At 35.7% G+C, this 17,515-nt stretch overlaps 1 protein-coding gene across 2 annotated transcripts in view; it reads left to right on the top strand.

Moving 5' to 3' along the window:
• Nucleotides 1-17,515, top strand: part of LOC106876164 (uncharacterized) — a 197,982-nt gene that overhangs the window by 158,302 nt on the left and 22,165 nt on the right. For both annotated transcript variants that reach the window (XM_014924590.3, XM_014924591.2), the window contains exon 2: nt 15,934-16,053. In XM_014924590.3, coding sequence (XP_014780076.1) covers nt 15,934-16,053 — 120 coding nt within the window. The remainder of the gene's footprint in view (nt 1-15,933; nt 16,054-17,515) is intronic.

Below are 17,515 nucleotides of genomic sequence, written 5' to 3'. Positions count from 1 at the left end.
TCTCTAGAACCAACTCAACATTTACTTCTGGTGTTTTGCAAGAAGGACTGAGAAACGATTGATGCGTCCCTTTCTATATTATAGTTATGCAGCCACCAGAACACATTATTATCAGTAAAGCTAGCTATATTGCCACTGTGTTATACGCATACACATATGGCCGTGTTTCACATGAACAGGATAAAAAGAAATAGGAATCCGTGACGTTCATAACTACTTTATTTTCTTCTCGTCCTTCCTCGAGGTTATCTGTCTCGAGACTCCTTCCCTATCCCTCTCTTTCTCTCTTTCATTCTATCTCTCTCTCTCTCTCTCTCTTTCATTTTTGCTCTCTCTCTCTCTCTCTCTCTCTCTCTCTCTCTCTCTCTCTCTCTCTCTCTCTCTCTTCTTTTCAAAAATGCTATGATTGATAACGTGAATATATTTCTGGGATATATAAGAACTGGTCATTATAGTCAAATGGACGATGCTGATAATAATAATAATAATAATAATAATAATAATAATAATAATAATAATAATAATAATAATAATAATAATAATTTCTTTGTTGGCCACAAGGGCCGCAAAAGGTATTTAGGACAATACAAAGACGAACGACAGATTGGATTTGCATAAACACGTGTAAACAATGAAAACAATAACAATTAGTAAGGAAATTATAAGAGCCAGCTTCCATAACAGGGAAAGGTAACCAAGGGGTTACCAAGGAACCCCATAGGTCCTCAGTCATCCCAAACACCAAGACTACCAATGGAAAGTGTCCCTCTCCGATTCGTTCTTTCCATGTTACAGACAGCAGCTTAGAGTAGAAGCATTCACTTGGGCCGCCCAGGCCACATTCACCCACCTTTCAACAAATTTACTGACGTGGGGGCAACACATCTTTCTCATTCCTCACATTTCCTTTCAAATGCAACTTAAAAGGGTCGATGAGGGTTAGCTGAAGAGGATAGTGTCTGTCTTCAACACTTTCCACTACCTCTTTTACCAAAGCCACCCGGCAGAGAACTGACTGCCTTTCTGGCCACAGGCAAGATCGGTCCCACACGCAATAGCAGGCATTCGATATAACTCCACAAGTCAATGATGCTCAGGCACTGAACGAATACTTGCAACACGATTTTGTCACTCTGCTCGCATCTCGGACATGCCCAGCTGACGGCATTGCCATGCCTGTAGAATTTATTCTGCAATGCCCAATCCATCCACACTTCGGTAGCTAGGGATTACTGGAAATTATCCATACGTACTGGACCAAAAGTCTGGAACAGATGAGCCGCTTGATTCTCATCAATGCTTAGAGTCTCCCTAAGGACATCATTGCTTTTGCCCACCACCAATCCCTTATAGAACGTCATAGTGGAGCTTCTACTGTCAGCAAATCCCGACTGGCCGAGGGCTATAAGTGCCTGACAACACTTTAGAAGTCAGGCACCTTGCCTCGATAGAATGAAAGACGTTATGCAATTGAATTGTGAACAAGTTAAACAATTTGGAATGCGAGTTAATTATATGCAATAAAGAGTATAATAAAATACTTAGTAATGAAAATAACATACAATTGTCACCTGCTTTAAATATGGCATCCTATATTCCTGATAAAGCAATCTCCTTATTTTCACGCTTTATTGTTTGTGACTGAAGATTCTAGAACTCCCGTGAGAAGCTCTTACGTTGCAGTGGTCAAGTTAGGGATCACATCATAATGTCTATCGGAAATTCGCAATCACATTCTGGTTCTTTCCTTATTGTTCGGAATGTGTGATCACCTCCTTCTCGATCTGGCACTTCGTCTGGAAACAATATATTTTGTATAGGTTTCTAATTATATCCTTGTGGACTGTGCGAAGGGTTGTGAACTTTGTTTCATTCAAGGAGGAGATATCTTCTTCTTCGCGGGAGGTGAGCTCTCATTAATAAGAGAAGAGTTGTTTCTCAACGGAAAGCGTCTCCTTTCCACAGGAAATGTACCCCGCCACGAGCTTTTTTTTTTATTGGTCTTTCCAATTGTTTATTTAGGTATTTAAAACATTTTTTTCGTAAAAATGTACTGATTCTATTTGACTTCAATGGAATGTGGGTGTATTGCTGTGAAGTGGTGCTTCCTGATCATTTAATCCCCGTTGTTATCGTCATTCCTGTGGGTGACTTATTTGTCCCCATTGGTTGTGGCTGGAAGGTGGGGTTACCAGAGTCTTTTTGCAACGCGATGTATGTTGCCCTGGTTTAGTTCTTTCAGCAAAATATTCCACACCTAAACTTCTGTCTTTTGTTTTTTTTTTAGAAAGAACATTTGCAAACGATGGAGTTTTGTTATTATTTGCCAGATTTTCGTATGCGCATGTGTATTGTGGTTGTTGTTGTTGTTGTTATCATCATCATTGTTGTCATACGTTTTGTCTGTTAAACAAGGTTTTTTTGCTGAAATTTATTTTTTATTTTTTCTGCAATCGTGTCAACACGACAATATTGCCAAGTACAAGTGCAGGCATGTTTTAGTAAAACATGGATTGAAGTTTTAAACGGTAAATATCACAGAATATTGATGATAATTACTATATTCGCTTATTTGCCTTCTGATTGAATAGCGTCACCAATTTCTGGTTAACACAACAGGGAATGCTTCTGGTCTCTTACAGCTGCGTACATATAAATTAAGACAGGATCAAACAAGTCTAAATTAATGACTAAGTGAGCGAGCATCGCACGGACACACTGAACCTTTAAGTTAATTCTCAGGTAGAATCAGTAGCAAAGTGTTGAGAATTATAGGTACAATCTTCCCAACATGCTTCTTTATAGTTGCATCTCCTCAATTTCTGTTACAAATATAGGCCGACCAGAGACTATAGAAAATGACATTTGTCGAAGATTCTATGTAGAGGGATCGAACCTAGACCTCATAGATGCAAAGCGAACTTTATATATTTTTGGCCATAATGAGCCTACACTGGCTGTGTAACTGTAATAAATCAACATTTACATTTATTGAGCAGTTGATTGTTAGGATTGTTGGAGCTACGACAAAATTCTATATTGTATATAGTTACGTTGTTTAACCACGGGATTTCAATCCCTTTGTGTATGCTTTTCCCTTTTATCTTTCCGGGATCGATAAATGTACCTGTCAAGTAATTGAGATATGTTCATTATGTATGTGTCTATACATGGATATATACATGTATGGATATATAATATATAATATATATATATATATATGCACACACACACACACACACACACACACACACACACACACATACATATATATATATATATATATATATATATATATATATATATATATATATATATATATATATATATATATATATATATATATATATATATATATATATACATATGTATATACATACACACACATACAAAGCAAGACATAAATAATGGCGCTTACATATTACTTTATGGCAGTAAATGTAACTTACAGCTGTTGCCAGAAATCATTGAAGGTTCGTTATTGAGTGGTTTCCTCAATCGGCCCATTGATCGGTTGAGAAAAATTGAACGACTTAGAGTATTAATTCTACTTTCGACATTGTCAGTTTAGTTTCCTTTACACTATATATATATATATATATATATATATATATATATAGAGAGAGAGAGAGAGAGAGAGAGAGAGAGAGAGAGAAAGAGAGATATTATCTCCCCTTCTTCCTAGCTCTCCTGTGTGGCCCTTCTGTCCGGCATTCGCCATGATAGATCGCTAGCCACCACACATTCTTTTTTTTCTCTCCTTGTTTCTTTCTGTGTTCCTTTCTGTGGAATAGTGTAGGCGCGAAACGTTAAAGACTTTTTCACTTCCCGAGCGTTATACTAATACATCTGTTTGTTTTCTACACCACCTGTCTCCGTCTTTTTGTGAATTGTCCCTATATATATATATATATATATATATATATATATATATATATATATATATATATATATATATATATATATATATATATATATATATATATATATATATATATTCACATACATACATACATACATACAGGGTAAAGTTGACGAAAATACAACACTAAAACGGGATAAAAAATAAATAAAGATTTGGTATTGGTTTGATGCCCATAAAATGGGGGAAAAGGAGGAAGTGTCTTTAATGTTTCGATTATACACTCTTTTTCTGAAAGATATGATATAAATGGAAAGAAAAATACAGGGAAGGAATACTGTAGACTAGAAACGCGCGTGTATCCAACTGTCATGACACGGTGAAAGAACGGAAATAGAAGAGATGACGTTTTAAGCGTGAGTAACAAGAGGCATAACTGTAGCCTGGTGTGTGTCCGCGCGCGTGTGTGCGTGTGTGTGCGTGTGTGCACGCGTGTGCGCGCGGTGTGTGAGTGTGTATTTGCTTGTTTGTATGTGTGTGTATGTAAGAGTATGTGTAGCAGTAGTTTGTATGTGTACATTGTTTAAGCGTGTCGGTGTATTTGGTGTAGGTGTTTGTGAGGTTTTGAATGTGATGGCGAAGGCACGATTTTTATATACATAAACGTGCTCATACACTCCCCAGAAATCTGCGGACTCGTGCTTAGGATATAAATCAATTGTTATATATCTACACAACGCTTCGATCGGTTCGGTTCTTTCTGATCATCATCAGAGCTATTATTCCCGGATATGTACATAGAAACCAGACAACATTTGAACGAAACATCCATTCTTAGACTAAGCATATCATTCTTACTCAAGAGGCCAGCTGTACATGTGTACCTTGACGAACTGAGATAAACCCGATTGAAATGTAACGTAGATATAACGACTGAGTAAATGAAAAGAAAAAGAAAACCTTCATCTCTGAGGATGAAATTAGTAATCTAGAAAAACTATAATCTTATTGATATGATCGTATATTGATATCTATTCTTTCTATATTCACTCATCTGTTACTAATACACTGACGTAAAATACAATGACTGACTCTCACTCTTAAAATGGCGTCTTTGTAAGTCGAAAGCTCAACTTGTAACAACTTAACAATTACCTTATTGTGATATTAAATACATCTCTTCTACCTAATAAAGTGACAAATTATCAGAAAGTACGAGCGAGTTCACAGAGAAAAAGAAAAGAAAAAGGAGATACTGAAATTGAGTTGCAATCGTGTATTTATATTCACAGATTCAAACGAAAGGCAACTTATTTTCCAAGTTCTTATTTATTTAAATTTTTTTCTTGCAATTGTGTATCGGATGATAGTACAATGACTACTGAACGTGTGGTTTTTGTTTCGTGAAATGCTTCCTAATACATTGTTAAATAAATATATACACGTGAATGTTTATATATATACATAGATATATGCATATATACGAAGGGGGCTGAATATGATTTTATTCAACATATTCCCCTCTCAGATTCACACACTTATTGCAGTGGTCCTTCAGTATTTCTAAGCGCCGTAAATAGAACTCAGAAAGCTGGGCCTCTAATCAGGCCTTACGCGATAACCTTAAAACCTCAGGCCTTACGCGATAACCTTAAAACCTCAGGCCTTACGCGATAACCTTAAAACCAAGAACTTTTCAGTAACATCTCGTACGTACGTACGTATGTATGTATGTACGTATGTATGTATTATGTATGTATGTATGTATGTATGTATGTATGTATATATGGATGGATGGATGGATGGATGGATGGATGCATGTATGTGTGTATGTATGTATGTATGCATGTATGTGTGTATGTACGTATGTATGTATCTGTGTGTGTGTATCTGTGTATATATATGTGTGAGTGTGTGTGTATGTGTATATATGTGTGTGTATGTGTGCGTGTGTGTGTATATATATACATGCGCACACGCTCACAGACACACACATGCATACATGCATGCATACATACATACATACATACATACATACATACATACATAGACGCATGCATGCATACGTTCCTACATAAGCAATTCTGACTTTCTGGATACTGCTGGTTTAATTTAGAGTGTGAGAAAATCTGACTCGGAGAATATTAGTAATACAAAACGGCTTTGGAACCAAAGGTTTCACAAAATTGAAGTTGTAAATGTGTGTGTGTGTGTGTGTGTGTGTGTGTGTGTGTGTGTGTGTGTGTGTGTGTGTGTGTGTGTGTGTGTGTGTGTAATCGTTATTTGCACTATGTAACACGTCTAGGCTAGTTCAGATGCTGGTCGATTTAGTATATGCCATAGAATAACTTTTCCCTTTTACACTGACAAAGTGTTCAACATTCTCGGCTCATTGACACACAGTCTTCCAGCAATGGTGCACCTGTTCGTCGGTCTACAACATTCCCAGAATGCCTTGCACCAATGAGCCGAATATGTTAAACACACTGTCGTAGGAGTAGGAATCCAGAAGGACTCAGCTTTTCAGAATGACGGATTGGGTTTAGTGTGTTTAGTGCAGTGTCTGAAGCTTGAGACAGTAAGGATGGCGAATGCAGTAAAGACAGAACGAACAAGTTTAAACTGGATTGATAACTACAGATTGTTTTGCCAGCGTGCCTTCATGCTTCCACGAAGTTGGTCCCGATGTTGGAATCGAATTTACTCAAATCTTTGAACTATGGTCTTTGAAGTGCAAGAGTGGCCTTCCAACTGACCTTCGTATATATATATATATATATATATATATATATATGAGTAAAAATAAAAAAAGGAGGGTTTTGTATAATCGTGTATAGAGGAATATATTATTTTATTTAAAAAGGTTCCAACTATGTCTGTTTTTTATGTTTTATTTATATTCTTGTAAAATTAATGTGGGATATAGAATATGGAATATATAATATATAATATAAAAATGGATGGTACAATGAAATGAAGTATTGAATGTCTTATTGAATATATGGAATATGTCTTATTGAATATATGAAATATTGAGTGTTCAATATAAAGGATTAAATATATAAAGGCGAATACGTATTTTCAATACCTTGTGGTATTTCATCGTGGCCGGTATCTGACAGACTGTAACAGACTGTATATACATACATACATACAAATATAAATACATACATATGTATATGTATGTTTATATGTATATGTATGTATATATATGTATGTATGTATATATATATATATATATATATATATATATATATATATATATATATATATATATATATATATATATATATATATATATATGTATGTATATGTATATGTATATACATATCGTCTGTAACAGACTGTATATACATACATACATACAAACATAAATACATACATATGTATATGTATATATGTATATGTATGTATATATATGTATGTATATGTATGTATATATATGTATGTATATACTTATATATATATATATATATATATATATATATATATATATATATATATGTATATATATATATATATATATATATATATATATATATATATATATATATATATATATATATATATATATATATATATATATATATATATATATATGTATATATATGTATATATATATATATATATATATATATATAATTCCGAAGTTCAGAAATAGCAGTCGGTGTGGAATATTACTCGTCCATGCTTGCACGGTTTGCTAGCATAGTCAAATTTACTACTGGAATACAGTATTGATGAAGGAAATTGATTATTAATCATAACCCAGAAACGCGTCTACTGTTAACCGTCAGAATTTTGGTTAGTTTTTCATTGCCTTTGGAGTTACAAGTGATGCTATCTGTGAGATTCTCAGCTTTTTTAGCTGCTATTTCTGAACTTCGGTATATCATGAAGCAAATACTTGCTGATCCCTTAATTATATTTATAAATATATATGAGCTTTTAAATAAGTTCTCCACCAATAATGGTGCTTTCATACCGATGGGCTTGGTAAAAATTATTAATTGTTAATTGATTTATTAATTAATAAACTGATAATCCTTTACCCTTTTAATTTGTAATAAGTATATATATATATATATATATATGTATGTATATGTATATGTATATACATATAGTCCATAAATCATAAATCCGAAAAAGAATCACGCTCTAAGTTATAGAGCAGTAGAGTATATAGATAAAGATGAATATGGCTAGTCTATGGGGTTACTATGGGTTTCACGTCCATAAGAGACCACTTTTCTAGAGAGGCCACATGCTAGAGAGGCCATAGGCTAACAGGTTGTGGGTCTGAAGAAAGGTTGTAATGCTAAGCGTCTTATGGACGGGAAACCCAGGGTAACCCCATAGACTGGTCATATCTATCTATCTATCTATCTATCTATCTATCTATCTATCTATCTATCTATCTATCTATCTCTCTGATATATATATATATATATATATATATATATATATATATATATATATATATATAAATATATATATGTATATATATATATATATACGACGACGACGGGCTTCTTTCCACTTACCGTCTACCAAATCCACTCACAAGGCTTTGGTCGCCCCGAGGCTATAAGAAAATACACTTGCCTAAGGTGCCACTCACGCAGTGGGGCTGAACTCGGAAACATGTGGCTAGGAAGTAAACTTCTTACCACGCAGCTACACCTGTGCCTTTTGTATATTATCAGTTCTCCACTGTGACCTTTAATCGAGCATTGTGAAAGTTTAGCAGCTAATAAGAAAGGACACAAGTTGAATAACAGGATTAGAATATACACCTCAAGAAGTATAGGGGATGGATAATGATACTTACTTTTCTTTTTTCTCTTGCGTACACACACACACACACACACACACACACACACACACACACACACACACACACACACACACACACATATATATATATATATATATTCCTTTATGGATAACTTATAGCTGAAATAGTTTGCGTTTTCTGGACCATTAAATTCTTCTTTCGCGTTTCTATCGAAGCACTAATGAAAAATCAAAGAAACCGTACGTAGAACGTATATCGGTCATTGACAACCTAAGCAATAAAACTCGAATCAGACTTTAGCCACAATATGGCGGCCATTGCTGGAATAAGTTTAAATATAACCTAGATTTGATGAATGTCTGTTATAAATATATGTGTTTGTGTGCGTGTATGTGTGTGTGTGTGTGTGTGCGTATGTTTTTCTCGTGTGTGTATGTGTGTGTGTGTGTGTGTGATATGGGGTGCGTCTGTGTGTGTCGTTTGCTTTGTGTCAAACAGGCAGAAGGAAATTTAACTGTTTCCAGAAAAATCAATCCATTGAGTCCGAGATATGTAATTCTTACCTCTGTCTTCAATATTTGATTACATACGTATATGTGTGAGTATTAAATGTCCGTATGTGTGTGTGTGAGTGTGTGTGTGTGTGTGTGTGTGTGTGTGTGTGTGCGCGCGCGTATAAATGTCTGTGTATGAGTGTCTATGCATGTTGATGCCGGGCTTTTGAGTCCTTTACTCCTGATTGGATAGAAGAAGCGCCGTCGTAGCATTTATTATATCTTAAATATGTAAACCTGACAGATTCCTACTCAGAATTTGAGCATAACCAATGCATTTTCTTCTGTTTTTTTTTTCTCACAAAGAACAAAATCGATTATAGTATTAGATTGATCTTTTATTTATGTACCCCGAAAGAATGAAAAGCAAAGTTGACCGGAACGAACGTCACGAAACTTTGTATCTAACACTAAAGTCTGTGACACAATTCGTGGTTATGTTTGTATTTATGTGAATGTACGTGTGTTTGTGTATTTGTATATGTATATATATATATATATATATATATATATATATATATGTGTGTGTGTGTGTGTGTGTGTGTGTGTGTGTGTGTGTGTGTGTGTACCAGATACGATATTCAGCTGTTGCCAAGAGCTGAACCTAATTGTCAAGAACATTATATTGCGTCAGAGAAAGGTCTGATCAATGTTTCTTTCTTTCTCACTCTTCACTTTCCCCTACTTCACTCTTCATTTGTCTTCACTTATGAACGTGAGCGCGAGTGTGTGCGTGTGCGCGCGTGTATGTGGCTGTGTGTCTGTGATGGGAAGGATAAGAATAAAAAGTAAAAGGAATGAGCTGATTATTTGCAAGCAGTCATCAAAGATGAGAAAAACGGTTCAAACGTAATATCACCTATACTGAGACAAGATAATCTTGAAAAAAGACTCAATCTACTTCACCTATGGTAGGGTTTCAGAATGGTCTTTTGCCCTACCAGAAATAGCAGCCAAATTTTCCTCAAATCAGATCTCACGCTTTTTAAAGGAAATTTATATTGGATAATTTAGTTTTAGGTAAATAAAAGGCAAAACGATGAAGTTTTTTTTTACCAGGAACTGGCCTGGGGCAACACAACTACTATATTGCCGCCAAGTCGATAAGTTTGCCTCAGTATGGTCACTCGACTTGGAAGAAATAAAAGCTGTCTTAAAAATAAAGGATACATTCATGCGATGTTGAGAACTCATTCTTCCGGTTCGTCACTAACGTGCATGTGTGTGTGCGTGCATGTGTGTGTGTGTGTGTGTGTGTGTGTGTGTGTGTGTGTGTGTGTGTGTGTGTGTGTGTGTGTGTGTGTTTAATTTAATATTTTGGGGTAATAACCTTATAATGTACTTTCAAAAGCTCCTCTCCCGGTATCGGCTACCAGATGCTATCATACTGTAGGACTTCTCCTTTTACTGGATATACATCTGGAGCGGCATGACGTCACCCTCACTGGAGACACGCCCCGAAATTATCACTGTCTGGGGGATCTTGGTTTCATGTTGTCCATGTCACGTCTTACAGCTTTTACAATGTTCACAGGATAGTGAGCAGCAGTCATGATGTTGGCATTTTGATGCCTGGCGCGAACCATGACGATACAGATAACACTTAGCTCCACGTTAGCTGAGTTTTTATCTCAGCTACAACTTCAACCTTTATGCTCTCCAACACCGTTGACTGTTTACCAAAACATCAAGATGCTCCTGAAAAAAAAAAGAAGAAAAGAAGCATAAAAGAATTATCAAATTTAGCCCGAAAAGCTTGTGTATATATTTGCACGTTAGTTTAACAGACGGATACTCAATATATAATAAATTTTATGTGCTTGTATGAGTGGGTGTGGCATCAGTATCATCACTACTACTGCCCTCAACAAACATATATCTTCATATAGATTACTATGCAGCATCAATAACTCAATAACAATGTTAAACAGTAGTTTGTATTTTTTCAGTTTATCTGAGCTATCATTTGATAATAGATATTTTTATTAACAATATTAAGGGAAATATCAGTCACTCTTGTATTAAACATTATCAACAATATTGTAAGAGAAAATCTGAAAACAGGTGATAATATGTTTTGGGCTATCAACATCTGTCTGCATACAACTGCCAGAACTCTGAAACAACTCGTAGGAGAAACCAAAAGACCACGTCTTCGTGAACTAACTGGACGTAAGCTATCCAGCGAAAATGTTTGTAGAAAATATCACAATACAGGCTATTGCTTAAGGTCTCTAATTTTTTTTTTTTTTAAACTTTTAGATTCAGAAATGTTCCCTCTCTTCAGTTCCTGCTGCTGTTATCCACTTTCAGTACTTTCTTTTTTGTTATTCACGGTTTTGATGACCCACCATTTTTATGTTTCGCAGTTAAATTCTTTGGTTGAACCTATATATAAACACATTGGTGTATGTCGAGAGTTGCTTGAAGTAAGGTATCGTATGTACATTAAATATTCCGAGAGATAATATTTATCTCCTCTTGAACGTGGATGTTCTGTTAGAACAAACTATACTGAAGTAGTTACTATGAGAAAAACTCTCATATTGGCTTTTGGTGCAAAATGCACTCTTATTAATATCACTAGCTGGGAGATAAATCTCCGTCACCTACCTCTGTCACTAATAAGTATTAAATATTCCTTCACAAGTTCCTACACCTGGTCTAAAACCACTTTGCAATTGATTTATTTCTTCATTCATTCTTGATAAAATTCTTTGTTGGGAAACTTTTCGTAATATTTTAATCACATGACTCCTGAATCATATACTTCTAAACTCTGTGTTGTCTCAAGCTTTTGGTTTCTATGGTATTAGAACAAAAATAGATTGTTTCATATTGGTTGGTATATATCCACTCTCATATATTACATGACATAAGTCAGTTATTAGATATAGTCTTGATTATCTAATGCTTTTAATATTCCGACTGGTATTTCATCTACTCCAGTTGCCCCAATTTTCATTGCATTTATTGCTTTTTCTACTTCTTTTAAGAGCTTCCATTAGCAGCTTTTCAAAACTAAGCATAGGTCCCCTGTTCTCTCAATCGTACAGTATTTTTATGTATTTAACCGATCTTGATACGTTCACGAGCAAACAGTATGCCTCCATTTTTGTCATTAATGTTTCTACTCTGTTTGGTCATGCATTTTCTGTTTGTGATCTCATCTGTTTTATATATTTCTTTGGACTGATCGTGCTTACTAAGGTTTTTCAACTTCTTGGCATTGATCATCTGACCATTTGGATTTTGCTATTTTAGATTCAGAATCAACATTATCAATAAAATATACACCATAAACCCGGATTTTCAGAATAGGAACTTTAGCACACCTATTACCTGCATACACAGAAATGTTATCACATTCATGTTATTATAAATGATTGATAGTCTCATGATTTAAACAGGTGAGGCGTGTACTTTTCTAATCTTTTTCTGTTTAGAGCTGTAACGAGTCGTCTTAGGTTTTAACACACACACACACACATAGCTGCCCATGTGTGTGTGTGTGTGTGTGTCATAGGTTCTGCCGGGAGATTTTATCGTAATTAATCGCCACCCTCTACAATATAGGATGAGGAAAACTTGTTGTCAGTCATTCCTATCACTTTCATTACTCCAAGCTCTAGGTAGGGAAACAAAAGCTATGTCGTATTAAGTATCTTAATAATGATGCTGAATGAAACGTCTTCAGCAAATATAAAATAATCTCAACTGGTGCCGTCTAAACTCAGACATAATTTATCCGTTTAACAAATCTGTGTGGTCTGTTATTCAAGCATGGTCGTATTTAAGTATTTTGCTTCTTAACCATGTGGTCAAATGTCATCTGTCATTACTTCGATTTAATTAATGCCTTGAGAAAGGAAGTTGGCTGAGGGAAAGTGTATGGAATAGTGTTATATATACGTAACACAGATTTCTTTATTATCGTGGATTACTATGATTATCCGATCATAGTAAACTTAGTATATATATATGTGTTTGTATGCGTACCTTTGTATGTCTGTGCGTGAGTATAAAAATATATATATGTATGTATATATATATATATGTGTGTGTGTGTGTGTGTGTGTGTGTGTGTGTGTGTGTGTGTGTGTGTGTGTGTGTGTGTGTGTGTGTGTTTGTGTGTATGTGTGTGTGTGCGTATGTATATGTATATGTGTGTGTGCGTGTGTATGCATATATATATATATATATATATATATATATATATATATACACATATGATTGTGTGTGTGTATGTGTGTGTGTGCGTGAGTGCGCGTGTGTGTGTGTGCGTGTGCGTGTGTGTGTATGTTTACACATATAACACGGACTATCACGTCGTTAGACGACGTATGAGGGTTCTGCAATTTCTTGTTGAACAACCACACAAATGATTTGTTTATAACGATCAAATATTTGTGTTCACGTAAGCTCACTCCCACCATCAAATCGACATTACCTGTGCAGGTGCACGACTTGCCACATGTTAGATGATGAAATGATCGCAGAGCAATGTGAAATGAAGTGTTTTGCTCAAGACCACAACGCGAGGTCCGATTGAGAATGGAAACCACGATCTCGTAACTGAGTGCGACGCCCTAACCACTAAGCTATGCACCTTCGTACACACACACACACACACACACACACACACACACGCATAGACACACACGCGCGCACACGCGCGCGCGCACACGCACACACATGAATGTATATCTTTCAGTGATTTAGGTCAGATATGAAACTATAAAGCGAAGTTTTTCGAAGGAACTCCCTTGTGATATCTATTGCATTCGAATTGCCCCTCAAAGATTTTTTCTTACTCTCAATATAGAAAATTTAACACAGATCGGTGATTGAACAGTTGGAAATCTATAAGCAGCGATACTATTGCTTACAAAATGCCATATAAAATATAAAAAACCAATACGATAAGTGTGACCTTCCTAAATATTAGTGTTAACCTGTGAAGCAGATACCAGGTGGTGAGAGATATATAAATAAAATATCAAGCATGAATATAAAGCGTGGGGTCACGATGACCGAAAAGCGTTGATGATATGATAACAAGGCCCGTGAATATTTTGATATTTGATATCCACTGCAGGGATAAAAGAAAAAAGCAACACACAAAAAAAATCAACGAACTAAAAATGAAAGAAAACTCGGGAATGGGGGGAATCCACATTTCATGGGAGGTTTATCATTATAATACTCTTACTCTAAGTTTATATTATGTGCATATGCACATGCATGCATAAACATATGCATATGCATATGTATATGCATATAAATACACATATATAGATAAATGAATGTTTGAATGCATGGAGAGTGAAAGAGTGTTTGTGCGTGTGTGCGTGCATGTGCGTGTGCGTGCGTACGTGCACACGTGTGTGTGTATAAATGATTCCTATTACTGACTTTGTTAGTGAATATCACTCCAAGAATCATTGCATAAAATAAGCTAGGGATAAACGGGATTCCGATTTCCTATCGTTTATCTCTAGAATTTTCTTTATACTGTTTTTTAATGCGTAGGAGGTGCACAGAGATTTGTATGTATGAGATAAAGATATTGTATAACTTCGACAGTGTTTCATACCGTCGGTTAACAAAACACTTCAGCAGAATGGAAAGTCATGGTCAGACTCTGTATGGTGTAAACCCAGTAGATTACTGATTATAGTCTGTCATGCGATAACCAGTAATGTATGAAGCGGTTGTTCAGTTTTAATTTACTCTTTTACTTGTTTCAGTCCTTTGACTGTGGCCATGCTGGAGCACCGCCTTTTTAGTCGAGCAAATCGACCGCAGGACCTATTCTTTGTAAGCCTAGTACTTATTCTATCGGTCTCTTATGCCGAACCGCTAAGTTACGGGGACGTAAACACATCAGCATCGGTTGTCAAGCGATGTTGGGAGCACAAACACAGACACACAAACACATACATACATACATGTATATATATACATATATATATATATATATATATATATATATATATATATATATATATATATATATATATATATATATACATATATATACGACGGGCTTCTTTCAGTTTCTGTCTACCAAATCCACTCACAAGGCTTTGGTCGGCCCGAGGCTATAGTAGAAGACATTTGACCAAGGTGCCACGCAGTGGGACTGAACCCGGAACCATGTGGTTCGTAAGCAAGCTACTTACCACACAGCCACTCCTGCGCCTTTCTTAAAGAGTAATTTAGAGTAATTTAGGCTTGAGCTGGCAGATCGAAATTAACTTTTATCTGAGACTTGTTTCAGTCATTGGACTGCCGCCATCCTGAGATACCGCATTGAAGGGTTTAGCCTAACAAATAGACCCTAGTACTTATTTTTCAAAAAGTTTGATAGTTCTTTTATCGGTCTGTTTAGTATGTATGTATGTATGCATGTATGTATGTATGTATGTATGTATGTATGTATGTATGTCATTATTCAGTTTATTTCAAGATTTCTTGCCAATAGAGAAAGAATCGTCTGCTAACCTAGATCCAAGGCTCCTTCATTGGAATTTCGACATCAACAGCAGGGTATTTTTGTTCGTATGTATATGTATGTATGTGTGTGTGTATGTATGTATGTATGTATGTATGTATGTATGTATGTATGTATGTATGTATGTATGTATATATTTATGTATGTATTTATGTATGTATTTCTACAACACTTTATGGCTGTTTCTTTCGTCTATTTCCAGACCGTACCCGGAGTTAGTGGTGAGATTAAAGAAATCAATGGGTTGATGGTCGATGTTCAAGATAATTGTGACCCGGGGAACAAAGACTCGTGCAGTCCAGGCTATTGTTGTGTCAAAGAGGTAACTGAAAACTTTTCTAATTACATTTTCTCACACATTCATGCACAGGCAAAAGCACTCATACGCACATAATGTATGTATGTATGTATGTATATAAATATGTTTATATGCACTCCGTCGACGAGTGTTCCAGTTGATCCAATCAACGGAATAGTCTTCTAGTAACATTAAAGTAAATGTGGCTGAGTACTCCACAAACACAAGTACCCTTAATGTAGTTCTCAGGGAACTTCAGCGTGACACAGAATGTGATAAGGCTGGCCCTTTGAATTGTAGCTAATACTCATTTTTTGCCAACTGAGTGGACTGGGGTAACGTGAAATAAAATGTCTTGTTCAAGGACACAATGCGCCACCAGGAATCGAACTCAAGACATTACGATCGTGAGTCAAATATCCTAACTACCAAGTCATGCGCCTTCACATGTAGATTTATTCTCCAACAGAAGCCCGTCTCTTTCAGATTTTAGATTACTGAATCGATAATCTAAAGCCTGAAAGAGACGAGTTTCTGTTAGAGCCCCGCGAAATCGTAAGTCGCATGGCACCGAATCAAACTGCTTAAATAATAATAATAATAATAATAATAATAATAATAATATATATATATATATTTCTGTGAAGAAATCTCAGCTCATCTGCCAGTGAATGATGCCATTGAAAGTTACTTCCCAGGATTGGATGACCGCTGTACTGATGCGTGAATCTGTAGACCCTTTTCAGTGAACGACAGTGCCATCAGTGATACTGATGTTGCTGTGAAGGTATAATTTCTTTAAACTCGTGAGGATACTCAGTTGAAAGTCAATTTTTCCGAACAAGAGTTTCTAACATTTTGAGCGAAACTGAAGAACGACTAACCTCTTCTTTCAATGTGTGCACTGACCATGCTGGTCCAGTCCCCTTCGACCTATCACTGAGGGGCTGGATTCTCAATAATGATGGCCCTGAAAACGAAGGTACGCAGTAGGCTTGTGATGGACGTCGATATGAGGCGTTGTCTGTCAAGCATTGCTTATCGTTTTGATGTACTTAAGGCTGCAAAACAATTATCAACCCTCCCACTAAGTGAATGAGTAGGTTTTGTATGATGTTTAGTAGTTATTTATAACATTTTCATTAAACTAGGATCATATAGTTTTGACTTATCTTACCATTACGCAATGTTAATCATTACAAAATTTATTATAGGGGTCACAGTAATAACCTGGAGAGTCTCTGTGGGTAAAACGATGGAAAGGGTTAAGAACCACTGACTTCGATGATAGGTTCCGTGAACATTTCTGAGTGTCAATAACAATGCTCAGATTGATCTCGAACCCATAGTTTGCCGCTTTAACTTGTCTGGTCATTTTACAGACCACCTCCCTGTAGCTGCAAGAAAAATCTCGAAATATCTTCTCTGCGATGAATGAATATTTGCCACAACTTCCTATGATTTTTTCCTTTTCCCAAGCTCACTT

This window comes from Octopus bimaculoides, chromosome 4 (genome assembly GCF_046866305.1).
Source record: "Octopus bimaculoides isolate indiv1 chromosome 4, ASM4686630v1, whole genome shotgun sequence".
Classification (NCBI taxonomy): Eukaryota; Metazoa; Mollusca; class Cephalopoda; order Octopoda; family Octopodidae; genus Octopus; species Octopus bimaculoides.
Note: the sequence above shows the minus strand (reverse complement) of the source record. Positions and strands in the feature narration are given on the sequence as shown.